Genomic DNA, 27,131 nt, shown 5'->3' on the forward strand with positions numbered 1-27,131 from the left:
AAACTTTAACATGTTAACATCTGATGTTGCATTCTATTTAAATTTTTTTAATATTCTTTCTTTTCAATGTAGGTGTCCATCCTGGTCAGAAGATGAAACTCTTTGTGCCCGAAATGTTAACAATGAAGTTCACTTCTTTGAAGACAACAATTTTAGTATGGAAAGATTTATGAAATAATTTTATTATTTGCTATAAATATGTACAGTTTTTATTGCCTTATATGGTATCATAGGGTTCTCCTAAATCCTGTTAATATATTAACAATTGCTGTTATAGTAATTCATTTGAATAACTCCAAGTGTAATTGCTAGTAAAATTTTATAACACATTCTTTTATAATAAACTTTTACTATCTGATAATTACTATTAAGACATTTGAGTACCTCTGAGTTTAGTTGCTATTGAAATTCTGTGATACAAATTTTTAAAATATTTTGTTGTGTGGAATTTCAAATACAAAAGTAGACACCTAGTCCCATAGCCATCAGCCCATTGCCAAACCTTCTTCATCCATGCATCTGTCCACCTACCATCTCTTTTACTCTGCTAAAGAAAATTGGAGACATCATATAATTTTACCTATAACTATTTCAGTATGTATCTCTGAAGATTAGGGCTCTTAATATTTTTTTTAAACTTAGTCATGATACCATTATCACAGATTATAGAATATCTGGTCAGTGTTCAAATTTCTAATAATTGAAAATGTGATAAATTTTTTAAAACTCAGGATCCAAATAAGGTCCTTCACATTGCAATTGATTTATATATCTTTTAAGTTTCTTTAAGCTATAAGTTCCCTCTCCATTCTTTTTTCCTCCTTGCAATTTATTATTTAAGAAACAAAGTTACTTGTCTTATATATACTCCCATATTTGAGTTTTGCTCTTGTATCCCATTCTGTAATTTAACATGTTCATCTGTTTCCTGTAAATAACTATTTGGATCTAGAGTTGGTCAGCTTCAAGTTCTTTTTTGGGGAACTGAGGGCAAGACTACATCATAAGGCAGTGTTCAATTCTTTTATCAAGAAGCACATAATGTCTCATTGTCTTTAATTTTGTATGGTTAATTGGCGTTAATGTTCAGTGCCTCAATCCATTATTTCATGCGTGGTTAAAAATTGGTGATACTATAGTTTCCCTCCTTCCCCTATCATTTATTAGCTGTACTACCTCTATAAGGAGAAATTCCCCTTTCTACTATTTGGTTACCTAGTGGACCTTTTATATGGGAAAGGCAAAATAAATATTCTTCTCCTTTATCACTTTTAGTAAAATGAGTTATTTCTTTAGCAATCTCCATTGCAACCAATTAGTCCCCACCCCCAACCTAATGAACTATGGATTTGAACATGATGTGTTTCAATCCATTTTAATTAGTATTCATATTGATTCTCAAATTGTCCCATCATTGGTCAATTAGTCTTTAATGACTTTTTTGCTATATGGTAGGACAAATCATTCTAGGATTATCTTGTATATTTCTTGCTATACACCTAGAATCAGCCAATTCTCCAATATACTCTGCTCCCTTTTAGTAGAAAATGGTATTTAGAGACCACAGTCTGGGTGTAGAGGATTCTCATTGCTACTGTGTTGATCATTGTTTGTAGGCCTTTTTTTTTTTTCTTTTTTATCTTATATCTGTATTGCCTTTTGCCAACACCAAGAATGTGGTTCTCTGGGATAACAGGGGTGATAGTTTGAGAATATCACATCCACATAGTTATTCATTTGCTTTATTCTTCATTGACCACATAGCATTCTTAGAATAGCAATACCAACAGTAACACCTATAACATGATTACTGAAAAATAATTTAAAGAAGAAAGTTTTGCAGTTCTTTTTGTCCTTAGAATATTCTATTGGTGACTGAACACTTTTTAGTACAGTCACTGACTTACAATAGTTTGCGTTAAGATTTTTCAACTTCATGATGGTGTGAAAGTGTTCAGTAGAAATTGTACTTTGAATTTCAATCTCTTCCTGGGCTAGCGCCCTCTCGTGATGCTGGGCAGCAGCAGTGAGCCACAGCTCCCAGTCAGCCTCATGATCACAAGGGTCAACAATTGATACACTTATAACTCTTTTGGACCTGTACAACCATTATGTTTTTCACTTTCAGTTGAGTATTCAGTAGATTATGTGAGATATTCAACACTTTATTATAAAACAGGCTTTGTGTTTAATGATTTTGCTCAACTGTAGAGTAATATTAAGTGTTCTGAGCACTTAATATTTAAGGTAGTCTAAGTTAAGCTATGATGTTCAGTACATAAGGTTTATTAAATGCATTTTCAACTTATGATATTTTCAACTTACCATGGGTTTATTAGGACATAACCCCATCATAAGTCAAGGAAGTAGAATGGGAATTGGTAGATGTTCACATGTACAGAAGATGGCATGCAGGCTGATTTTGACACCATCTACACAATCATTTAGCATTACCCTTCAATTTCCTGCTTTTGAGACTTAATCCTTTCCCCACTAATTTGGGGTTAGCTTGCTCGCTTATCTTACTTGCCTCTTTATGAGCATGCCAAAAGAAGGGGGCTGCCAGTTTAGCAGTTTGGTATGCTACTTTTGAATAGCTGTTGATCTCTATATTTGAACAAAGAAAGACTAATAGCTCTTGATCCTGTTAACTAGGAGAGCGTAGTGTTCATACTTGGTTTCTTACTGCCTGGCACAGAGTAAGCACTCAACAAATATCGGCCATTGTTATAGTTACTATTGTTGATTATCATTGTTGTGGATCTGTTTATCACATTAGTTACAGAATTTTCATTTCCACGTTCTACAGTAGCAAGCTAGGGTCATCTGTCCCGTCAAATGGGCTCTAAGACTACTTTAGTTCAGAGATTTAAGAGAAGAGAACTGATATTTATTTAATACCTACTGTGTGCCTGGCACTGTACCCTAGGAATTAGGTATGTAATCCCATTACTTGCCCAAGGTCACACAGTTGTGACTGAGTAGGAATTCAAGCACAAGTCTGTCTCACTCACCCATGCTTTTTCCACTCTGTTACTCTGCCTCACCGACATGAGACTACAGTGAGCCGTTTTGTGTATAGTTATGTTAACCTTTTATAATGCATTCAGAATTTGAGATATTTCTATTAGCTTCTCTCATTAATCTAATACCATTTACTTTTTTTAGATACATTTGCAAATAAATTGCATTTGAAAAAAATTAATGATTTTGTGTTATCACCTGGACCCCAGCCGTACAAGGTAACTGCTAATGTTTTTGTTTGTTCATGTGGAATATTATGAGATTAAACCTTTTCCTAGTTTTTAGTGACTTTAAAAACATGTCCATATTAGTTTATATGCTTCAAAAAATTTAAGTCATTATTTATGTCTGTTTATCTTAGGTGGCTGTCTATGTTCCAGGAAGTAAGGGTGCACCTTCATTTGTTAGATTATATCAGTACCCCAACTTTGATGGACCTCATGCAGCTTTAGCCAATAAAAGTTTCTTTAAGGCTGATAAGGTTACAATGCAATGGAATAAAAAAGGTATGGTAAATATATTTTATCTCCCATTTTGTTTATCAAGCATTAATTTAGATATATTCCTATGTATATAGAAAAAGAAAAGAGTATCAGTGCTTATTCAATGAAAATTTACATGTGCTTTGTTATACTTTTTAATATTTTTCTAATCACCATTAGTTTAATTTGTGTTTTAAATCTAATTAAAGTTTTTGCTCTTACAGCTACTGCTGTGTTGGTAATAGCTAGTACTGATGTTGACAAGACAGGAGCTTCCTACTATGGGGAACAGACGCTGCATTACATTGCCACAAATGGAGAAAGTGCTGTGGTGCAATTACGTGAGTGTTCCAGCAGTCTTCCTTTAATAGAATAAATGATTAAAAAATACAGTGCCATAAAGATGATATCATCTAAGTTCTTGATCAAGTGATAGAACTCACATATTTTAATAACCCTTAAGATAAAATTCCTCTTATCATCCCCAAACATACCTTATTTTGACAGAATCCGATTAGTTAATTTAGTTATGCCAGCAGTTTAGTAGGGAACTTGCTGAGAGAGATAATTCCATTGTAATAGCTCTTTGGGGACTTGTTTAATTAATTATGACAGCAAGTTGGTGTAGTGTGTTTGGCACCATCTTCAGAACTGAAGAGTTTTAACCACTTCATATTTTGTTTTGATGAGTTAACTGTGAAAAACTAGTTTTAAAATTCTGGCAACTCCCTAATCTTTTTTATTTTGAATTGAACATGTAAGGGTAAGGTAACCTTTCTTTCAAAAACTGTGTATTCCCATTCAAATCAGGAACAAAACAAGGATGACCCGCCCCCCTTCCATTTATCATTTAACATTCTGAAAGACCTAGTCAGTGTACCTGATCAAAAGAGTAAGTATACAGTTTTGAAAGGTGAAAATCGAATCATTTCTGCTCATCAGATGAAGTTACAGCATAAACAACAGCCTCTTAAAAAGCAAAATGGAAGGAAAGATTCCATATACAGCAACAAAAAAGAAATATATAGGGCTGATGGGAAGAAAACTTTAAAACTTCTGAGGGGCAAACTATAACCTTTAATAACTTTACAAAGATGTCATTTCTCTCCAAACTGATCCAAAAATTAAACTAAAATGCCAGTAGATTTTCTTTTATACAACTAGATAAGCTGGTTCTAAAGTTGATATTGAAAAATAAACATGCAAGAATGTTTTGAAAACTTTGCAAAAGAAAAGTAGTGAAGGAGGGATTCTGATACTATTAGATATTAAAATGTAAAGCAATTTTAATTAAGACAATTTGGTTCTGGCTTATGGATAAGCAGATAAATCAGTGGAACACAATAGCATCCACAAATAGATCCATACTTCCAAAGCCATTGATATATAATAAAGTCAGCATTTGAATCAATGCAGGAAAATATTGATCATTTAATATATGGTTTAGGGACAGTTGGCTAGCTATTTGGAACAAAAAGTTACTATTGCTGGGCTTCCCTGGTGGCGCAGTGGTTGAGAGTCCGCCTGCCGATGCAGGGGACGCGGATTCGCGCCCCGGTCCGGGAAGATCCCACATGCCGTGGAGCGGCTGGGCCCGTGAGCCATGGCCGCTGAGCCTGCGCGTCCGGAGCCTGTGCGGGAGAGGCCACAGCAGTGAGAGGCCCACGTACTGAAAAACAAACGAACAACAACAACAAAAAAAGTTACTATTGCTAATTCTTTACCAAAATAAGTTCCAATTGGGCCAAAAAAGTATACCTAAAACTACAGAACTAGAAGAAAATATGGGAGAATTTTTTTCTAATTTTTTTTAAAATTTTTATTGGAGTATAGTTGCTTTACAATGTTGTTAGTTTCTGCTGTACAGCTACAGCAAAGTGAATCAGCTGTATGTATATTTTTCTAATCTTAAAGTAGAAAAAGACTTTAAATAAGGTAGAAGTCGTATGGGGAAAGTGATAAATTTTAGTATATGACATTACAGACTTCTACACTGGGGGAAGAAAGGAGTCCATAAATTAAGCAAAACAAACAAAAAATTAGGGGAAAAAATTTTTAGACAAGGGATAAATAATGAGAAAAGGTGAATTTTCTTAATATCTCAAGGAGAGAAAAATAGGTATAGGACAGTAAAAAATAGTCCACAAAAAAGAAATAAAATTATGTGTAAGTATACTAAAAGGTGCCTCATTTATAATAAAGGGAAACAAGATACAATTTTTCACTTAGTAGGTTGGCAAAGATAAAAATATGAAACAGTATGAGTGAGAGTGAGGGGAAAACCTTTGCTATCAAAAACTACTGGTAGGGGGCTTCCCTGGTGGCGCAGTGGTTAAGAGTCCCCCTGCCAGTGCAGGGGGCGCAGGTTCGTGCCCTGGTCCGGGAGGATCCCACATGCCGCGGAGCGGCTGGGCCCGTGAGCCATGGCCGCTGAGCCTGCGCGTCCGGAGCCTGTGCTCCGCAACGGGAGAGGCCACAACAGTGAGAGGCCCGCGTACCACCAAAAAAAAAAAAAAAAAAAAAACTACTAGTAGGGCTTCCCTGGTGGCGCAGTGGTTGGGAATCTGCCTGTCAATTCAGGGGACACAGGTTCGAGCCCTGGTCCAGGAGGATCCCACATGCCACGGAGCAGCTAAGCCCGTGCGTCACAACTACTGAGCCTGTGCTCTACAGCCCGTGCTCCGCAACAAGAAAAGCCATCACAACGAAGAGTGGCCCCCGCTCACCGCAGCTAGAGAAAGCCCATGCACAGCAACAAAGATCCAACGCAGCCAAAAATAAATTAATTTAATAAATTAAAAAAAAAAAACTACTGGTAGTGTAAATTGGTACAAGTTCTTTGAAGGGCATTTTGGTGGTACATTATGAAGTAAATGTATGTGCCCTTTGACCAGGCAGTTTCTCTCCTACAGATGTATTTGTGTACATTTACAGTGGAGTATAAACAGCAAGATTTGTAATGGAATACAGTGCAACTGAATGAGGCAGAGCTCAGTGTGCTTACATGGAAAAATTTCCAAGAGTATTAAATGAAAACAAAGGTTTAGAACTTTTTTTGTGTGTGTAAGTGCTTAAGAGAGAGATGCTTAATGTCAACAAAAATATTCTGAAAGGATATGCAAGAAGTATAACAGAGGGCTGCCTTTGCGTAGAGGGACTTATTTATTTATTTATTTTTTAACATCTTTATTGGAGTGTAATTGCTTTACAATGGTGTGTTAGTTTCTGCTTTATAACAAAGTGAATCAGTTATACATATACATATGTTACCATGTCTCTTCCCTCTTGCGTCTCCCTCCCTCCCACCCTCCCTATCCCACCCCTCCAGGCAGTCACAAAGCACCAAGCCGATATCTAGAGGGACTTATTTTTGTGGCATGTCTTTTTATATAGTTTGTATCTTTATTACTGTATGCATATATTACCTCTTCCAAGACAAACTAGTTTTTTAATAGTAATAATAACCTATGCTTCTATGAGCCCACATTGCCAGAACGTTTACAAGAAATTAAGGGACTTCCCTGGTGGTCCAGTGGTTAAGACTCCGTGCTTCCACTGCAGGGGAGCACGGGTTTGATCCCTGGTCAGGGAACTAAGATCCCATATGCTACGCAGCATGGCCAAAAAAAAAAAATTTAAATAAAAGTACTAAAGACAAATAATAATATACAAAATTGCAAAACAATTATAAAAAAATAAAAGAAATTAAGATTCATTAGGGGTTCTTAAATAAATTTATAATCATACATTAATCCCCATAGTATGTCATGTAAAAATATTTTAATTTTAACATACCATGAAATTTTTGGATTTTTTTTTTTAGTGTTTGATGTGTTTATGAGTGTTATATGATTGTAATTTGTGCTATTAAATATTATAATACTATACATATTTCTTTATCACTAACTTGGATTTTATCTTCTTTTTCTAGCAAAAAATGGCCCCATTTATGATGTAGTTTGGAATTCTAGTTCTACTGAGTTTTGTGCTGTTTATGGTTTCATGCCTGCCAAAGCAACAATTTTCAACTTGAAGTGTGATCCTGTGTTTGACTTTGGAACTGGCCCTCGTAATGCAGCCTACTACAGCCCTCATGGACATATATTAGTACTAGCTGGATTTGGAAATCTGAGGGGGCAGATGGAAGTGTGGGATGTTAAAAACTACAAACTTATTTCTAAACCGGTGGCCTCTGATTCTACATATTTTGCTTGGTGCCCAGATGGTGAGCATATTTTAACAGCCACGTGTGCTCCCAGGTTACGTGTTAATAATGGGTACAAGATTTGGCATTATACCGGCTCTGTCTTGCACAAGTATGATGTACCATCAAATGCAGAATTATGGCAGGTTTCTTGGCAGCCATTCTTAGATGGAATATTTCCAGAAAAAGCGATAACTTACCAAGCAGTTCCAAGTAATATACCTAGTGAAGAACCTAAAGTTGCAACAGCTTATAGACCCCCAGCTTTAAGAAATAAACCAGTCACCAATTCCAAACTGGTAAGTAAAGTTTTACTACTTTGGTAGGAAAAGGTTTTTCAGTGTGTAGAGTTCCCTAGATCCTTTTCTTATGCATGTTCTTGTGTTACTTAGTATCTGATTAGAAGATATAAACTCTAGGGTAGAAATTGTGGAGGACCTGCTGCTGAAGATGGTGAATGGTGGTTTTGGGTTTTGTTTTTTTTGTTTGTTTTTTTGGCCGTGCCATGCGGCTTATGGGATTAGTTCCCTGACCAGGGATTGAACCTCAGTCCCCTGTAGTGGAAGCAAGGAGTCCTAACCACTGGACTGACACGGAAGTCCCAGTGAATTATTGTTAAGTTGACAAAGTAATTAATGTAAAATCTCTGGGAAAGATAACTGGGTGTGACTTACTGGGTATAGATTGTGGGCTCAAATTCAAATGCCTGTCAGGCTAGGCTGTTAGTGTAAGGCAATGGTGAATGGGAGAGAATGGTGAAAGGGAGAGAGCATACCCTCTTTCAAGGCCATAGCAGCTACACAGCAGTAGCCCATTGTTTCCACAGGAGATTTTAGGCCCAGTTTGCCAAAAGTTTGACTTTTCAAGACAAGTCTGGATGCTTGTATGAAATTTCTCAATTTTTAAAACACTGCTGTTCAAACAAAACACACTTGTTGTCCTTAGGCCATCAGTTCCAGACCTCTGTTGTTAAGTTATGACTGGAGTATTGGTCAGATTCTGATCTGCTTTAAAATGTTAGCATTTCAGAGCTCAGGGGAAAGCATTTATTAATATCCTGAGTTTCTGTGATGACGTTAAGGAATAAAGTTGCCCTATAAGAATGAACAATATTATTCATATTAATAGAATGATGACCATACAATAGGTGTAAACTGGGACTGTTCCAAGTAAATGGGAATATATAGTCACTTAATCATTAAGGCACTCGGGGAAGTAGATACTTTTTCAAAGGATAAATGTTTCTGTGCCTCCATTGTGCTCCTAACCCTTTGAAAAACAAAAACAAAAGAACAAGCCTTCTTCCTCCACAAAATGTAGCATTTTGACTTCAATGAAACGTTGTTGAAATATTTTTGTTGCATTAAGTTATTTAGTAAAAATATATAGAAACGTATAACAAATTAAGCCATGTTTATTATTTTTGTGTTTAGATTTTTTTAAAAAAGGATAGAATAGTCTTAGGATTTGTTCTGTCTCTTTATTGAAATTTTCCTTACCTGAGATAAAAAAAAGAAGTGACCTTAACACATCCTGCTTTCTAAATCTGTGTAAGATAGCACAAGAGGAAGAACTTCTGAATTAGTGTATATTTTTATTCTCTGACTCATAAAACTAATTTGTTTTGGTTGGTGGAGGGAGAAAAATTAATATAGAAAGAATATATTTTGAAGATAGAAAAAACTAGGTAAGAACTTCTTAAAACCAAACTGTTTTTTTTACTCTTTTTTTTTGGGCTGTGCCGGGTCTTAGTAGCGGCATACAGGATCTTTGTTGCAGCATGTGGGGTCTTTCATTGTGTCATGCAGGCTTCTCTCTAGTTGTGGTGATCAGGCTCAGTAGTTGCGGCACGCAGGCTTAGTTGTCCCGCAGCATATGGGATCTTTGTTCCCCGACCAGGGATCAAACGTGCGGCCCCTGCATTGGAAGGCGGATTCTTAACCACTGGACCACCAGGGAAGTCCCCAAACCAAACGTTTTTGACATTTAAGATTTCTACTAAATTCTTGCTTTTGTATATAACCTGGTGATTATGTGATCCTATCACATCATTTTATTTGAAGGAACTATATGCCTATGAATGAGAAATTATTGTTTGTATCTAATTCCAGAAAACTAAATGGCAAAGAAAACTTTGTCAAGAAATTACTAGAAGGACTTCCCCAGTGGCGCAGTGGTCAGGAATCCACCTGCCAATGCAGGGGACAAGGGTTTGAGCCCTGGTCCGGGAAGATCCTACATGCCGCGGAGCAGCTAAGCCTGTATGCCACAACTACTGAGCCTGCGCTCTAGAGCCCGCGAGCCACAACTACTGAAGCCCCTGCGCCTAGAGCCCGTGCTCAGCAATAAGAGAAGCCACTGCAATGAGAAGCCTGCACACCGCAACGAAGAGTAGCCCCCACTCGCCTCAACTAGAGAAAGCCCGCGCGCAGCAACGAAGACCCAATGCAGCCAAAAATAAATAAATAAATAAATTTATTTTTTAAAAAAAAAAGAAATACTAGAAACAAAGATAGTCTGGTCAATAACTTCACAAAGGAAGAAGGTTACATAGCAGAGGGGAAAAAAGGTGTTTGGATTCTTCCCCCTGAAGGAAAAAATTACTTTTTTTATAAGTAAAAATTCATATATAAATTATACTTAAAGAAGTATTCTTGGCTTTCAAAAAAACCCTTCACTTTTATAATGTGTTCATCAAGACAATCTTATAATTGATGTAATTGAAGAAACAAACTTTATTAATGAGGATGAAATTGTGTACAGTAGACACACAGTGCTAAAGCCAGAAAAGCTCATGATCCATAGTAGCTGTGTGGATTTTTTTCATCTAAAATGAAAGTCTGTCAGGGGACTTCCCTGGTGGTGCAGTAGTTAAGAATCCGCCTGCCGGTGCAGGGGACATGGTTTCGATCCCTGATCTGGGAAGATCCTACATGTCGCGGAGCAACTAAGCCTACACACCGCAACTACTGAAGCCTGCGCACCTAGAGCCCGTGCTCCGCAACAAGAGAAGCCACCGCAGTGAGAAGCCCACGTGCAGCAACAAAGACCCAACACAGCTAAAAATAAATAAATAAAATGAAAGTCTGTCAGTGGCTACATGATGCTCATAGTGTGGAAGAGACTTGTAACTCATCCTTTCTTCTTGCCTCATTCTTAATTGCTTTCTCTTTTTTTTTAAAGTTCTCATGAGTAGAAACTTTTTCAGCCAAAGCAAGATACTATAGAAGAACTCACTATTGAAAGACTATAAAACAAATGTTCAAGGATTAGTATATCTTAACTAACATTATGTGCAGTGGATCAAAAAAGTGCAAGAGGCTTGCCATGCAAATTTGTTCTCCAAATGTGGGTTCTCATATATTCAGTTGCTTCAAGTAGGGTATGTTCACACACAGAACTTCGATGCCTGCAATAGTTAATGCAGCTGCTAAGATAAAAATAACTTTATGGTTTTTTACTTATTCCTCTATATCTTAAATGTTTGAGCCCTGCGCATTTGATTATAGCACTTATAAGTACAATATAGCTCTGAGTTCTAGTACTCAAGAAACTTCAAAAGTGTACATCATGGTGATTTAATACACATTGTGAAAGGTTTCCCCTCACCTGGTTAATTAGCATATCCATCACCTCACATATTTATCTTCTTTTTTTTTTTTTTTTTTTTTTTTTTTTGGTGAGAACATTTGAATTCTACCCTCAGGAAATTTCAGTTATACAATTATACAATACAGTGCTATCAAGTATAGTCACTGTGTTTTACATTAGATCCTTCTTGATCCTGTATGTAATTCTGTTGTTGTTGAATGTGGTTGATAGTTATATAAATATCTGATGATGAAAATGATTTCCTGTTTTCACAGTATAGTCTGACAAGTCATTTAGTGTTTTAAAACCTCTTCATTATGTTAATTCTGGATTTATAACTATGTAGTTACCCCCTTCTTATTTGATTTATTTTTTTATTGTCTGTTTTAGTTTTTCCATTTGCTTTTATTTTTAATCTTCTAATCTCTGATTTTGCAAGATCTAGCAAGTGACTGTGCAAAGAAAACAAATGAGGCAGCTGTTTCTGTTGGCAGTAGTCAAATCCAAAAGGACCCCAGAAGAAACTATAGTTAGTATCTAATTTCATAAAAATCATGTGTCAGTGGTAGTACTAAGAAAAATTCCATTGTTTAAACAAAAATAAAGTGAATTTTGCTGGCTGTTATATAACTGAAAGATATCATATATCAACCAGTAGGAAAGTCCTTATTAAATCCATCTTGACCGTTGAAGTGTGCCTACAACAAGAGTTTTGAAATATTCTTTGCCAGTGAACTTAGGATAAATTTGGTAAAGTAAGTTTGTCCTGTACTAGCCAAATTGTATAATTTGTTGTATATGTTTGTAAATACATGGACTCCATTTCAAAGTCATGTATTTTACATTTTCTATAGCATGAGGAAGAACCACCTCAGAATATGAAACCACAACCAGGAAATGAGAAGCCGTTATCAAAAACAGCTCTTAAAAATCAAAGGAAGCATGAGGCTAAGAAAGCTGCAAAGCAGGTACTTGGGGCACTTATCTTTTCAAACAAAACAAACAAATAAAACCAGTTAAATTAGCTGTATGCCTTAAAGTTTAAAGAATTGTAGTCCTAAAAACTTGACAGGTTATAAAATGTAGTTGGAGTTAGACTTAAGTAGCCAGAATGTCTCTTTTGTGTTTGCCTATGAATTTCTCAGTAGTCCTTTATGTATAACGTGGGACCTAGGAAACTGGAACTGACCTTAAAACCTGAAACCCTCATGAGATTATGTAGTGTGTTACTTGCAACAGACCCTTTTGGAGGAGCCGGTGTGAAGTGGTATAGTTTGCTTTTTTGAAAGCATATGTTTAAGAGAAACCAGAAATTACATGACTATAAGGCCATTTTGTCACTCAGTATATTACTATAGGAATTGTTCAGCTGGGAATCTAAACACTAGAGTACCCAAACAATGGAATTGTTCTAAAATAATTTTTTATATGATTTGGTAGTTGAAAAACCACACCAGCATAATAATTGACAAGTAAATTGTGATGGTATGTGGCTTACAGTGATAGTGAGATCTGCTGGGCTGGAAATTTGTGGTTAGTAAAGTCATGGTAACCACATTTTTGAGATTGAGACAATTCCATCTTGCCTATTAATGCTTGAATTTTGACAGTTCTAGGTTACTTGTGTGTTTTGACAGGCAGTTATTATTTTAAGGTACAGAATTTCATTATGCAGCCATATTCTGCTAAAATCTGGGCCTAAAAAAATCGGTGTGCTCTTTTGTAGTTAATATATTTCATCTCCAGAAATGTCTTTAAATGACTCAGGCTTAGGTCCGTCCAAGTAAAATGATCTAGTCCATGTATTAGACTTGTGTAAAAAGGAGGACTTGGCCTTTCATCAGAGTGGGTAGAGACCTCTGCTAGCCCCGAATATTACAAACTGGTAGCTAAGATTCCTTTTTTGTTGTTGTTGGTTTTCCAGCTAATAATTATAGGTATAATTGACAAATAAAAATTTTAAAGTGTTCAACGTGATGATATGATATAGGTATACATTGTGAAAGGATTCCTACAATCAAGTTAATTAACACATTCATCACCTTACATATTTACTTCTGGGGGATGGAGCACTTAAATTCTACTTTCTTTGCAAATTTCATTGACTGTATTCATTCAGTACAATATAGTATTATCAACTACAGTCACCATGTTATACATGAGATCCTCAGACCTTGTTCATCTTATAACTGACGGTTTGTACCATTTTACCAACCTCTCGCCATTTCTCCCACCACCCCCCAGCTCCTGGCAACCACCATTCTACTCTCTTGTTTCTATGAGTTTGACTTTTCTTTTTTTTTTTAGATTCCACATATAAGTGGTACCATGCAGTATTTCTCTTTCTCTTTCTGGCTTATTTCACATAGCATAATGCCCTCCAGTTTCATGCATGTTGTTGCAGATGGTAGGATTTCCTTTTTTTATGACTGGATAATGTTCTACTCTGTGTAAATATGTAGGTATGTTTATATATCACATTTTCTATATCCATTCTTTCGTTGAAGGACACATAGATTGTTTCCATACCTTGGCTATTATAAATAATGTTGCAGTGAACATGGGAGTACAGCTGTCTCTTTGGGATAATGAGTTTTGTTTCCTTTGGATGTATACCCAGAAGTGAGATTGCTGGATCACATATTTTTAATTTCTTGAGGAACCGCCATACTGTTTTTTATAATGACTGTATAAGATTCCTTCTAACTGAGATTTAAGGGCCTTCAGAAACACCCTCAACGTAGAATCCTACTTTTATAAGTGATGTTTCTTCCTCTTTATCAGAAGATATTTTTAATATGACCATTGCTGGTACTGAGCTAAGGTCCCTTTGTAATAAAATATTAGTTGTTTATTTTTTTAAAATATTTATTTTGGCTGCGCTGGGTCTTAGTTGAGGCACGTGGACTCTTAGTTGTGGCATGCAGACTTCTTAATTGTGGCATGCATGTGAGAGCTAGTTCCCAACCAGGGATCAAACCCAGGCCCCATGAATTGGGAGCATGGAGTCTTACCCACTGGACCACCAGGGAAGTCCCATTAGTTGTTTACTTTTTTTGTGTTATTCTGGTATTTGAGCACATAAAATTTGGGGAGGAGGGTCATAGAATCAGTATGTCTTATTTAGAAAAATTAATATTAAAATAGTCTGACTTCTTTTTCTTTTTGCCTACACCGCACGGCATGTGGGATCTTAGTTCCCCAATGAGGGAGCCCACACCCTCTGTCATGGAAGCGTGGAGTCCTAACCACTGGATCACCAGAGAAGTCCCAATGTGACTTTCTTAAAGATAACTCTGTGGTTCTTTTGAAAAAACAATCAGTTCTATTAATGTAAAACATAATAATTACAAAAACAACCCCCAACACACACCCCACCTCATACAACCATATAATCACCCACACATGTTATTTACTAAAGATGATACTACTGTTCTGTCATTTTGGAGTTATTCTGCATGTTTTCTCAGTGATGACAAAGAGTTTTCTACTTGCAAGATAATCCTTTCAGTATGTATTTTTGAGACAACTGGCTGGAGTTAGTAAAAGTTATGACTGTGTGATAGAACAAAGGTAAATGATCTATGACAGGATCTCATCCCTGACTGAATTAAGGAACCAAAGATAAAGGAGTCAGATGTACATAATCTAACCAAGTACTTTTATAAACTGGTGATGACTTTGTAAGCTTATCAGCTATACCAAAATTAACTGAAACAAAGAGTTTAATCTTACCATGTACGTAACCTTTTTTAGAGAATGACCAGAATTCAGGTATACATTTTAATTTGTTCTTGGTTTTTTTAAATATGGAGGAAAATCGTCATTTCACTTAACTTTACTTATTTATTTTAAATTTGTTTTTATTTTTATTTTTTTGGCTGTGTTGGGTCTTTGTTGCTGTGCGCGGGCTTTCTCTAGCTGTGGCGAGCAGGGGCTACTCTTCGTTGTGGTGCACAGGCTTCTCATTGCCGTGGCTTCTCTTGTTGCGGAGCACGGGATCTAGGCGCGCGGGCTTCAGTAGTTGTGGCGCACAGGCTTGTTCCATGGCACATGGGATCTTCCCAGACCAGGGATCGAACCTGTGTCCCCTGTATTGGCAGGCGGATTCTTAACCACTGAGCCACCAGGGAAGTCCCTCACTTAACTTTAATAGTTTTTCATATTTATGACATTTATCTTCCTAGAAAATTAATATTCTCAGCTGATTACAAACAACTAAATTAAAATTTTTTTATCTGATGTCAAAAGTGCATTTTGATAGGCAAAGTGTGTCTCTTCTCCTTTAATTTTATATTATGAAAAATACCAAACCGTATATTATCAGAACTTATAGGCTCCTTAAGAGTGGAAACTAAATAATTTCTTTCTGAATACTCTGTTAAAGTGCTCAGTAATGTTCTCACATAGAAGGTTAGGAATTAATGTTTGTTGATTGTATGTACAAAATACAACCAACATGACTCTAAAGAGAAAAAAATACTCCAATTCTGCACTCTCTAAAAACTCTCAGACAGACATTTTTTTAGATTTGGAGATCAAGGAGTGATAGCCTGTCCCATGTTCCCCTGGGGTGCTTTGGTAGTTCGGAGTATTCCACCCAGAACTCTTAAGAGGTTTTAGAGTCTTGCAGGGTCTCTGCATTCCACTGGGAACTCTCTAAGGAAGAAGTAGAAACCCTACCTTTGGTCCAATAAAGAAAGACTTTCATAACTTTTCCCTCCTCTTGTCAAAACGTATGTCTTGTCATAATTACAAAGGAGAGTCAGTCTTTTGCTCTTTCATTTATTTAGCACGTACAGTCGAGCTCACATTATGCTGAGGGCACAAGTGAACAAAGAACCTCAGGTACAGTCTCATGGGGGATAGTACAGTGCAGTTACAGTAAGGAAACATACCATGTGTTGTGCAACTAATCTGGTCTCTTGGGGGGTGGGGGAATTTTCCAGAGGCCTAAAGGATAAGTAGGGTCAGCCAGGTGACCTGAAGGTGTTCTAGGCACAGGGAACAGTACACATGAAGGCCAGGAAATAAGAATATATGACACCTTAGGGGAAATAAAAAATGGTTCAGAATCAGTGGTTACTCGGTGAGAAGGGATGAAGCTAGAAAGGTCATCAGAGATCTGATCACATTGGGAGCAATATACTGTCCCTTTCAGGGAACAAAGTTTTCCATGGCACTTTCTTGCAGAGCTGAATTGATGTGATTATAAATAAATCTCTATGAAACTTATCCTGTAGCATCAACTATTACATGTACTTGATATATGTGTAAAAGTTTTTGAGGATATCCCAAGAGTGAAACTTCAAACACCTTAATTAGAAAAGCCCTCTCACATTTCCAACCATCCACATAGTGGCACTTACCAAAATATCCAAAAATTTGGAATGCTTATTTGCTGATACAGAAAATTCCTAGTTTACTCTGCTAAGGTCATTTCATTTATTTCCATTTGTTATTATATTACTAATTATATATTTTATATTACTAACATAATATTTCATCATACTACTAATATTATATTACTAATATACTATTATTTTTTATTTTATTATTATGTTACCTTAATTTTTTTTGGGGGGGGGGGCGGCCCACACGTCACAGCATGTGGGATCTTAGTTCCCTGACCAGGGATCAAACCCATACCCCGTGCATTGGAAGCGCAGAGTCTTAAGCATGGGACTGCCAGGGAAGTCCCTAACTTTAAATCCTAGATCTAGCAAAGTGTTCCCTATGACAATTATATAGTGAAAACCTTTTGGGTAGTTTATTATACTGTGACTTTTTTGAATGCTTCATTATAATTATCTGTTATGGGACAATATAGCATACTTCATGAGACCAGCAATTTAGATGCTTTCTTTATATAAAATGTGCAAAAGATAAAATCATATATTGGTTTCTGAGTTTTATGTACCAAGGCTATGTTTGTTGAAATACTTTAATGATTTCATTTTAGAAAATTGAATTTTTGAAAATATTTCCTGTAGGAAGCAAGAAGTGATAAGAGTCCAGATATGGCACCTACCCCTGCCCCACAGTGCACACCACGAAATGCTATCTCTCAGTCAACTTCTGGAGACCCTGAGATAGACAAAAAAATCAAGAACCTAAAGAAGGTGGGAGGCTTAAGTGAAAAGCACATGTGTTTATTGAAAGAATACATGAGAATTATACAAATAAAGTAATGTTTAGATGCCTAAAGACAGGCACCCGAGAGGTTTGTACAGTCCTCATTGTTGCTTTTTCACCATGAAATACTGTAACTTAGGAATGGCACCTATTTTAGTTCTGTTCACAGTTGTCTAAAGGATATTAGTCTTTATTATTGATTTTTGGAGTAATAAGAAATAAAGTACATTTGAACACTTTTATACTCACTTTTTCATTAGACACTTGTGAGACAGGTAAGAGCGGATATTTATCCCATTTTTAAAGATGAAGAAAGAGAAACAAAAAGAAGTTTATTAACTTGTCAAATTGCAACCAGTTTGTGATGGTGGCCTTGGAGGTAAAATCCAGGTTTCTAGAGCCCTTCCCAGGCTACATTATGGAGTTTCTCTTAAAGCCAAAGACATCGTCCAGGTACAATGAGGTTCTGAAATAAATGGTGAAAACGGTGATGTATTTAAATACATATACATGTACATGTATACACATAGATGTACATATATGATAATATTAATTAAAATCTTGAAAAATACTTTGCTAAATTCCATGTTCTTAACATACCCAATTTTACATTTAATTTTAAAAAGTAGTTTACCTTAGCATTTTAACAGTCTGTTCCTGATACAAATGTAAGATAATTGATTTTCCTTATTCATCTTTCACATTTATATGATTGAATTGTTAATAAAATTTGCATTCTAAAATTACTTATTCTTCCTTTTGACTCATAATATGTTTGATGTTTGCAGAAACTGAAAGCAATTGAACAACTGAAAGAACAAGCAGCAACTGGAAAACAGCTAGAAAAAAATCAGGTCTTTTCTGCATTTTTTATTTGGGCTCACAGTCACTACCACCCTTCCCCTTTTTATTATAAGCAATTATTTAATCAGGTAAAAGAGCATATAGATTTTAAAACTTCTTTTGAAAACCATGTGCCATTTTTTTTTTTAACATTTTTAGTCTTAAATAGGCAAAGATAGGGGAAGACATGATGTGGATCGTGGTGAATGAGGAAGTCCCTATTTCCTCTGAGGCATACTAATGCCACTGCTGCTGAAAATAAAGGCAGTTTATATTATGTTAGACAAATAGAAGATTCTCTTCTTTCCTGTGTCTCAGGTCGCACTGTCCCATTTGCCCCTTTCCCTCCTCCTTTCCTCAACACTTTGAAGCCCAAGTGTAGAATGGAAGATTTATTAGACCTAAAGGTGCATGCAGTAAGACAGCTCCGTTTTTTGCTCCCTTAATTCATACCAAATAACAAATTAGAACTTGTTTCTAATCTGTATTTTTAAATCTATGTTTACCAGTAGATCTGGTAAAGTCTCAGAAATATTCTTTCTCTAAATTTTTTCTCTTTTGCTATATGGCTATAGATCCAATAATTATTTTATTTCCTATTTAATAACTTTATTGTTTTAAACTTTTCTAGTTGGAGAAAATTCAGAAAGAGAAAGCCCTTCTCCAGGAGCTGGAAGATTTGGAACTGGGTATTTAAAGATTCAAAGAAAGCAAGTTGGTTACCAGAAATCAATGCAAACATATTTTCTGTTAAACCCATTGGTGTACATGGAATATTCATGTGCCCACATTTAATGTTCACTTATAATTTTAACCATTTATCCAAGATTCTGCATATGTGTGGAATTATTTAATAATGTCTGTTAAATTGATTTTTACCTCCTGCATCCTATGTCTTGTCAAAACATGATATAGAAAAGAGACATATGATTTTTCTTTTAAGCTAAGCTTGACAGATTGAAAGACCAATGTCATTGTTTTTTAGTAGGGGACAGTATTTACCATATAAATGAATAAAGACGTTTTAAATTTGATCATTGTTGACTTTCCTCAACGGATTCTTTATTAATTTACAAGGCAAGTTTGGGAAATATTTCCTTTGAATATATAATGTGGCTATCTTTTTTTTTTTTTTTTTTTTTTGTGGGATCTTCCTGGACCCGGGGCACGAACCCGCGTCCCCTGCATCAGCAGGCGGACGCTCAACCACTGCGCCACCAGGGAAGCCCTAATGTGGCTATCTTGATCCTAATCACTGTATTATCAAACGTTGAAGAAACACCTTAAAATCAGGTTGTACTGAATATATTAAATTGTTGGGACTTCCCTGGTGACGCAGTGGTTAAGAATCTGCCTGCCAATGCAGGGGACACAGGTTTGATCCCTGGTCCAGAAGATACCACATGCTGTGGAGCAACTAAGCCCGTGTACCACAACTACTGAGCCTGCACTCTAGAGCCTGAGCGCCACAACTCCAGAAGCCCACGCGCCTAGAGCCCGTGTTCCTCATCGAGAGAAGTGCACCGCAACAAAGAGTAGCCCCTGTTCGCTGCAACTAGAGAAAGCCCACTCATAGCAATGAAGGCCCAATGCAGCCAAAATTAAATAAATAAATAAATATTTTAAAAATAATAAGATAAATATATTAAATGTTTATATTATTTGTAGTATTTGAAGTAAAGTTTTTCTGACTAGTTCTAAAAAGGAAGTATAGAATAAAAATAGAAAATAGCAAAACATTTTATTTTGATATTTCAAATAATAAACCTGATCATTTAATGATGAGGTAAATATTTTCTAAATATGAACTGTGATCATTTTGCTATAGTCATCTTGATTGTTCACTCATATGAAGAATAAAAGATGTACTGATAATCCAAGATACTCAGCTATCAAAATTAATTTCTATTTGGTTTTAGAATCTATTAGTGTTAATTTTTTTCATCTGATTTACATTTGAAGTTATTTTTATTTCATTTGCATTGATACAGGTTTTCATTATCTAGAGCTAGTATTTAAACTAAGTAAAAGAAAAGAATCTAGGAATACTTTGAGAGATATACACAAACAGATAACTGTGTTTACTGATGCCCCAAAGCTGCAAATAAGATTTGGTAAAGACCTAATGCATTAAAATTTGAGTGGTATTTTAAATGTTGTGAGTGTGAACATACACACACTCATGTACATATAATTGCTTTCAACATTAATTTATTTCTGTTAATAGAAACTTAAGCTTTTTTGAAGTAATATATTGCTTTTATAATATATTTGAAAATTGTTTTTCTAATGTTAAATAATTCATCCTGAGACAGTATAATGTTTTTTGGCCTGGCAGCCTAATAATTTTTTTTTAATTTAAAATTTTTAAGATGAATTACCAGTTTACACAGTTTACAGCAAATATATTAATCATTTTTAAAATGTTAAGGGAATTCCCTGGTGGTCTAGTGGTTAGGACTCCACACTTCCACTGCAGGGGCATGGATTGGATCCCTGGTCTGGGAACTAAGATCCCATATGCCGCATGGTCAAAAAAAATTAAGAAAAATAAAATAAAATGTTTATTTTAGAGGTAGTATCATTGAACCTTTTGTTTTAGTCAGATGCTTTTTAATTGCTCCAAGGTGACTGTTCTGACCAAAATTAGATTGCTTGGACTCGTTTTTTAGAATTGTCTTTATTTGTGTAATCATTTAATCCATTTAATTTTTTCCAAAGAAATGTTTTATTTCTGAGCACATATCAATATTAAAATCACTGACGTGTTCTTTGACTACATATTTTGTTTGATTTTTATTTTAAATACATTGTCCTCAGGGAGTAAGAGTAAGGTGATAGAAGAGTGTAAGGTGATAAACGTGCGCTTGAAAATGAAATTTTAAATACACTACTGTGTATTCATTATAAAGGAAAATCTATAAATCCTGGATTCTCATAAAAATCTCCTTTCCTTATTCATCTCCGAAATGTATTTGGCATTTACCATAAGCATCTGTGAATACCATTGTAAGCTTAAGGGGAGATACTGCAGTAGACACAAAGGCTCGTGCACGTGTTACACAAGCTTCCCAGTGAGGGAAGAGAAAAAGGGGCAAAACCCAACTTTTGTAGCTGGAAAAAAGGAATTCTCTTAGAAAAGGAATAGAGATGTAATTTACGTCAAAACATACTTATATATGTTGCCAAATAATACAGAATATTTTTGAAACAATACTGTGTTTTTTATGGCTACATTTAAGTATGTAAACTTACAGAAAAAACTTTGGACAGGGTATGCACTAAACTGAAAACATTGACTACTAGGATGGGCGGTAGTCAAAAGGAACTTTAACCTTATTTGTAATGTTTAACTTTTTTCTATGTACTTTTCATTTATTTTTGGCTGCGTTGGGTCTTGGTCGCTGCGCACGGGCTTTCTGTAGTTGTGGCGAGCAGGAGCTACTCTTCATTGTGGTGCGCAGGCTTCCTCTAGTTGGGGTGCGCGGGCTCTCTAGTTGTGGCATGCGGGTTTAATTGCCCCACAGCATGTGGGATCTTAGTTCCCTGACGAGGGATCAAACCCGAGTCCCCTGCGTTGGAAGGTGGATTCTTAACCACTGGACCACCAGGGAAGTCCTTCCTTCTTTAAAGGTTTATACTTCTACCAGTGAAATTTTCCCATATTCTTATCAAATCTATAAGGCTTTTGAATTTTTACCAAATCGAGGGAAGGGAAATAATACTTTTTGGTTTTGTTATTTCTTTTTATTAGTAGTGGGTTATGTACTTTTCCACATTTGATGGTGGTTTATATTTTTTTAGTGATTTTTTTTTTTTTCCCATGGCCCATTTCTCTATTTGGCTTTCATCTTACTGATTTGTAAGAATATTGTATATAGTAACACATAAAATCCTCTTTTTTTAAATTTTAAACAGGAAGTCCGTGAACAGGGTTTTTTTTTTTTTTTTAATTCAAGCAGTACAAAAGGCACACAGTGAAAAGTACCTCTGTTCTAGTTGCAGCAATTTCCACTTCCTTATGTATCTTTCTAAAGATATGTTGCATATTTATATTCAAGTATACATACACTCCCGTTAAAAAAAAAAGCATATATACTGTTCTTTATTCCTTTTTTCCCTTAACATATTTTGGAAATCATTCCATATCAGTACATAGCTCTTTTAAAACTTATACATATATCTTTATAATGACCACATTGTGTGGAGGTAAGATAATTTAACCAGCTCATACTGATGTACATTTAGGTTATAAAATGTCAGTTAAACACACAAATACACATGCTTTAAAATAACAAGTATAGATGTTTATCTGTATTCTGGGATTAAGCTGGATGTTTTGAGAAATTAAATTTGTTCTATGGATGCTCAGTTTAACTGATGGTCATTTTTGCAGTATATTTCTTTGAGTTAGTGAGATACTAGAAAGGACAGCTAGGACTATTAAAATTTTTTTCAGATGAGGTTTCAAAGCAGTTCTTGGATTCATCCACCTATGTAAATATATTAATGTCCAGAGCAAGGCAAAGTGATATGAATTTATACGTAGTAAAATGACAGAAATTACAGTGACGGCATTGCTATTCCAATCTTTCCAAAGTTAAGTGTTTTCTTTATTCCTGGAAGGAAGGAGGAATAGTGGAATAAGCCACACCAGGTGCCTACTTCTCTGGGTCAACTTTGCCCCCGAGACCATAAAATCAAACCAGATTGAGGAGGAATAAACTTCACCCTTTTTAAAGAGCTGCATAGGTCAGTTCATCAAGTGTTTACTGTGTAAAGTGCAGGTTACAAAGGAAATACAATGTATTTAGAAATGTTAAGATTGACTTTGAAATGAAGTGAAAGACACTTGAAGATTCAAGACCTGGTACCAAAAGATGTAGCCAGGTGTCTTAATCCGTCAGGAATGCTGTAACAAAATACCATAGACTGGGTTGCTTATAGAGAATTACACTTCCCTGTCTAGAGTTTTTACAGTTTCTAGACCACTGCCTTCTTTCCAGTGTTGCCATGGATTTATTGCTGTACCACTTTACCGTCATTTCTCTAAGATCCTGAGAAAGGAGAGAGGCAAATGCATGTGCTTATTTCGCTATCTTAAAGCAGAAGTCAGAAAAGCATACTTCTAAAGGTTTTTAAAAAATATTTTATAATATCTTTATATTTTAAGTGAATTTGAAAATCAAAAGCAGTTTTTTTTCACTTCACCCAAAGCACAGTTCCTGTTAATGTTCACTAGAGGGTTTCAAAGATCAGAGAATTGGGGAATTAAGGAATTAGAATTTATGGAAATATGTTCCGTACTAGAAATATGCAAATGAAAACATAATAGCATGGGGTGCTGCTCGTTTTTTGGGGGGTTTTTTTTGTTTTTTTTTTTAGGTCGCGCAGCATGTGGTATCTTAGTTCCCGGACCACCAGGGATTGAATCCATGCCTCCTGCATTAGAGGCATGGAGTCTTAACCACTGGGCCACCAGGGAAGTCCCTGCTCTTTCTTTTTATACTGACAAATTCCTTGAATTAACCCTTTTTAGCCCCTTGCCATTCAGACTTAACTCCTACCTTTCCCCTGAGTTCTGTCAGTAATCTATTGGCTGCAAATAAATCGTGTCTCAAGAGTTTGTTTGTAGGTCAAATGTTTGCAAATGGAATTTGTATATGTTTTCCCATAGAGGAGAATAATATAAGTGGTTATTGGTGCTGAGGTGAGACCATGAAAACTTTACGTGGAAGAACTGAGTATAAATTCATTAAAACAAAAAAGCTGTTTACAAATTAATTTTTTAAATGTAATGCCAATAAAAGAAAACAGAATGAGAATTCTTTTTGAAAGTTTGAATGCTAACTTTTTTTTTAAGCAGATTTAAATGAAGGAAAAAGTAGGAGAAAATAATTTTTAGGAGCTTCCTATAGATGCTTTTGGTCATTTTTGTGTGCTTTAGATACTGGTTCTTTGCTACATACATATAAAGTTATGTTCTCTTTTCCTTAATTTAAATTTTCACTATTCCCAAATTCAACCACAACTGAGATTTTTCCTAAGATCACTAAGCAAAAAATGGAAGCAGGAGGGAAAGTGAAAAAGACATTAGAGAAAAAGATATACATGAGATGGACAGAGAAAGACAGAAGGCAAGGGAGAAGTGAAATGAAGAGACCCTGGAATTGGGTCAGAGCCATCACACCCAGGACACCATCTCTGGTTCTTTTCTGAGCTGGGAGTGACGGTGAGCACCCTTGGAAGAGGAAGTAGGTGCTGTGTAACCCAGGAATAGCTGCAAATCAGGAACTGTGTGACTTGGGAATACCTCCAGAAATCTCTTAGGAATTAAGCTCCTTCCAAAAGAAAAGTCAAAAAACAAAAGTCAGCTATGTTTTTAAAGTCTTAAAAGACGTGGCAAAGCAGAGCTTCTTGCATTCACATCCTTGAGCAAAATTACTTCTGAGCACAGTTTTGTTTGTCTATGTTCAGTTGAAGCTAAACAGGTCAAATCCTAGAATTGTGATATCATCAGAGAGAACCTTTTATTGTGCCCAGCCTGCTTTGCTTTTGTGTTCTCTCCCTCTCTTCTTCCCAGCAAGGGCCCGTGGTACCCTCTTAAGGAGTCTGAAGTCCTTGGCTTGTGCCTCCTCTCCCAAGCCCCCAGTCATATAATAGAGACAATTCATGCATACTTATTGATTGAAATAATACATCTGGACCACAAAACTCAAGCAGGCATTTGCATTTAAACGCTGGCAATGAAAGACTTGGGAATTTAGATAGAGAGTTTGGTAATATTGACCAGAACAGAGAAGTGATCAGCCTTGGGCATAGAAGTAGCAGGGGCCCAGTGCAAAATGAAAACGTGGAGTTCCTGTTCAAAAACTAAGAATTTCATGGCAGTGACAGCAAAGCATTAAACCAAGTGCAGGGCGTTTTTAAGTCCTGGGCCCTGTGTAACCACACAGCTTGCACAGCCATGAAGCCAACCCCGCACAGAAGCTGTGAGAATCTGAACTCCCTCCGATCTAAATGAAGAGACTTGACTTTGTTTCTGGACATCCCCCTGTTCCCTGGAGGAGAAAGAGGTAGTGGCTGACCCTAGCAAGACTGCTGCAGAGGAAGGAAAGGTGGTGTTTGGTTTTTTTTTTCAGATTTTACTTTTAGATGAGTTTTTAGGTTCTCAGCAAAATTGAGGTGAAGGTACAGAGATTACCTGTATACCCGCTTCTTCCACTCATGCACAGCCTCCCACATTATCAACATCCCCTACCAGAGTGGGACATTGGTTGCAACTGGTGAGCCTATCTTGATGCATCATAATCATCCGCAGTCCATAGTTTACATTAAGTTTCACTCTTGGTGTTGCACATTCTATGGGTTTGGTCTCATGTGCAATGACATGTATCCACCATTATAGTAGCGTCCAGAGTCATTTCACTGATTGGAAAATCCTCTGTTCTCCACCTATTCATCTCCCTACTCTCTCCCTGGCAACCACTGATCTTACTGTCTCTGTAGTTTTGCCTTTTCCAGAATGTCACGTAGTTGGAATCATACAGTATGCAGCCTTTTCAGATTGCCTTCTTACACTTAGTAATAATGCATTTAATGTTTCACCATGTATTTTCGTGACTTGATAGCTCATTTCTTTTTAGCGCTGAATAGTGTTCCATTGTCTGGATGGACCATAGTTTATTTAACCATTCAAACATTCACCTACTGAAGGACATCTTGGTTGCTTCCAGGTTTTGACAATGTGAATACAACTGCTGTAAACATCCATGTGCAGGTTTTTGTGTGAACATAGTTTTTATTGTATGCCTTTAATCTTAGGCCTCTTGCTCCAGCCCCTTCCTGGTACTGAGGTCTGGCCTTGATTCTGAGCTTGCTGACCTGAACAGCTTGCTGGGCCAGGGTTAGCCCATCTGTATAATGGCCTCCTAGACACTGATGGTCTGCTGTCTGAACTTCTAAGTATTGTCTGCCAACAATTCTATGTTTAAGGGTTGGAGATGGGAGTGGCAAGAGTTTAAAAACCGAAACCAGGCTTAAGGAAAGAAAGAGCTTAACATGGCTCTAGGTTAGGGTTCTTAGTTTGCAAGCAACAGAAATGGTCTCTCTCTAACTTAAGAGGAAAAGAGTAGTAACAGAATATGTTATAGCTCACAGATTCAAGTGAAAACAAAAACAATGAGGCCCAGGAGATGACAGGAACCAGAGTAGTTTGGGGTCTAGAATGCTCCTCAGGGTTCTTCTACCAGAATTAACTGGCTTCAGTAGTTTTGGGCTTGGGACATAGTCACAGCTCTGGCTGGGAAAGCTTTGGGAATCTTTTTTTTCTTTTTTTTTGGCGGTACGCGGGCCTCTCACTGTTGTGGCCTCTCCAGCTGCGGAGCACAGGCTCCGGACGCGCAGGCTCAGTGGCCATGGCTCACGGGCCCAGCTGCTCCACGGCATGTGAGATCTTCCTGGACCAGGGCACGAACCCGTGTCCCCTGCATCGGCAGGCGGACTCTCAACCACTGCGCCACCAGGGAAGCCCTGGGCATCTTAATTGACAGTCCCAACAAGATTGTGTACAATGGGTTCTGGCCAGTCCTCCAAAGAGAAACTGAAGTGCCATTACCAGAAGAGGGGGAGTCAATGCTGGGGAGCCTTCCTACAATATGCACCTTATTAATATTATGAAGAAGCCCCCACAAGGTAACTTGCCGCTCAAATTTTGTACAGCGTTCTTTATTTATTTCTTACTTTCGATCTTGAAATGAATACATTTGGTTCAAATAATATTTCTCCATACAGACTATGTTCTCTAGATACGGTTTTTAAGTTCATTTCTAGGTGATTATATTAATTTACTT

At 36.5% G+C, this 27,131-nt stretch overlaps 1 protein-coding gene across 2 annotated transcripts in view; it reads left to right on the forward strand.

Annotated features, from left to right (window-relative positions):
• The window catches only part of EIF2A (eukaryotic translation initiation factor 2A), a 37,775-nt gene extending 18,594 nt beyond the window's left edge, over positions 1–19,181 (forward strand). The window contains exons 6-14 of one of the 2 annotated variants that reach the window (XM_007458381.1): positions 73–155; positions 3,169–3,242; positions 3,386–3,530; positions 3,731–3,847; positions 7,438–8,009; positions 12,156–12,269; positions 17,295–17,423; positions 18,225–18,290; positions 18,911–18,976. In XM_007458381.1, coding sequence (XP_007458443.1) covers positions 73–155; positions 3,169–3,242; positions 3,386–3,530; positions 3,731–3,847; positions 7,438–8,009; positions 12,156–12,269; positions 17,295–17,423; positions 18,225–18,290; positions 18,911–18,976 — 1,366 coding nt within the window. Of the gene's footprint in view, positions 1–72; positions 156–3,168; positions 3,243–3,385; positions 3,531–3,730; positions 3,848–7,437; positions 8,010–12,155; positions 12,270–17,294; positions 17,424–18,224; positions 18,291–18,910 lie in introns of both variants that reach the window. The other variant, XM_007458382.1, reaches the window with a different exon arrangement.
• Positions 19,182–27,131: the final 7,950 nt, after the last annotated feature.

This window comes from Lipotes vexillifer, unplaced genomic scaffold, assembly GCF_000442215.2.
Source record: "Lipotes vexillifer unplaced genomic scaffold, Lipotes_vexillifer_v1.1 scaffold808, whole genome shotgun sequence".
In the NCBI taxonomy this organism is placed as follows: domain Eukaryota; kingdom Metazoa; phylum Chordata; class Mammalia; order Artiodactyla; family Lipotidae; genus Lipotes; species Lipotes vexillifer.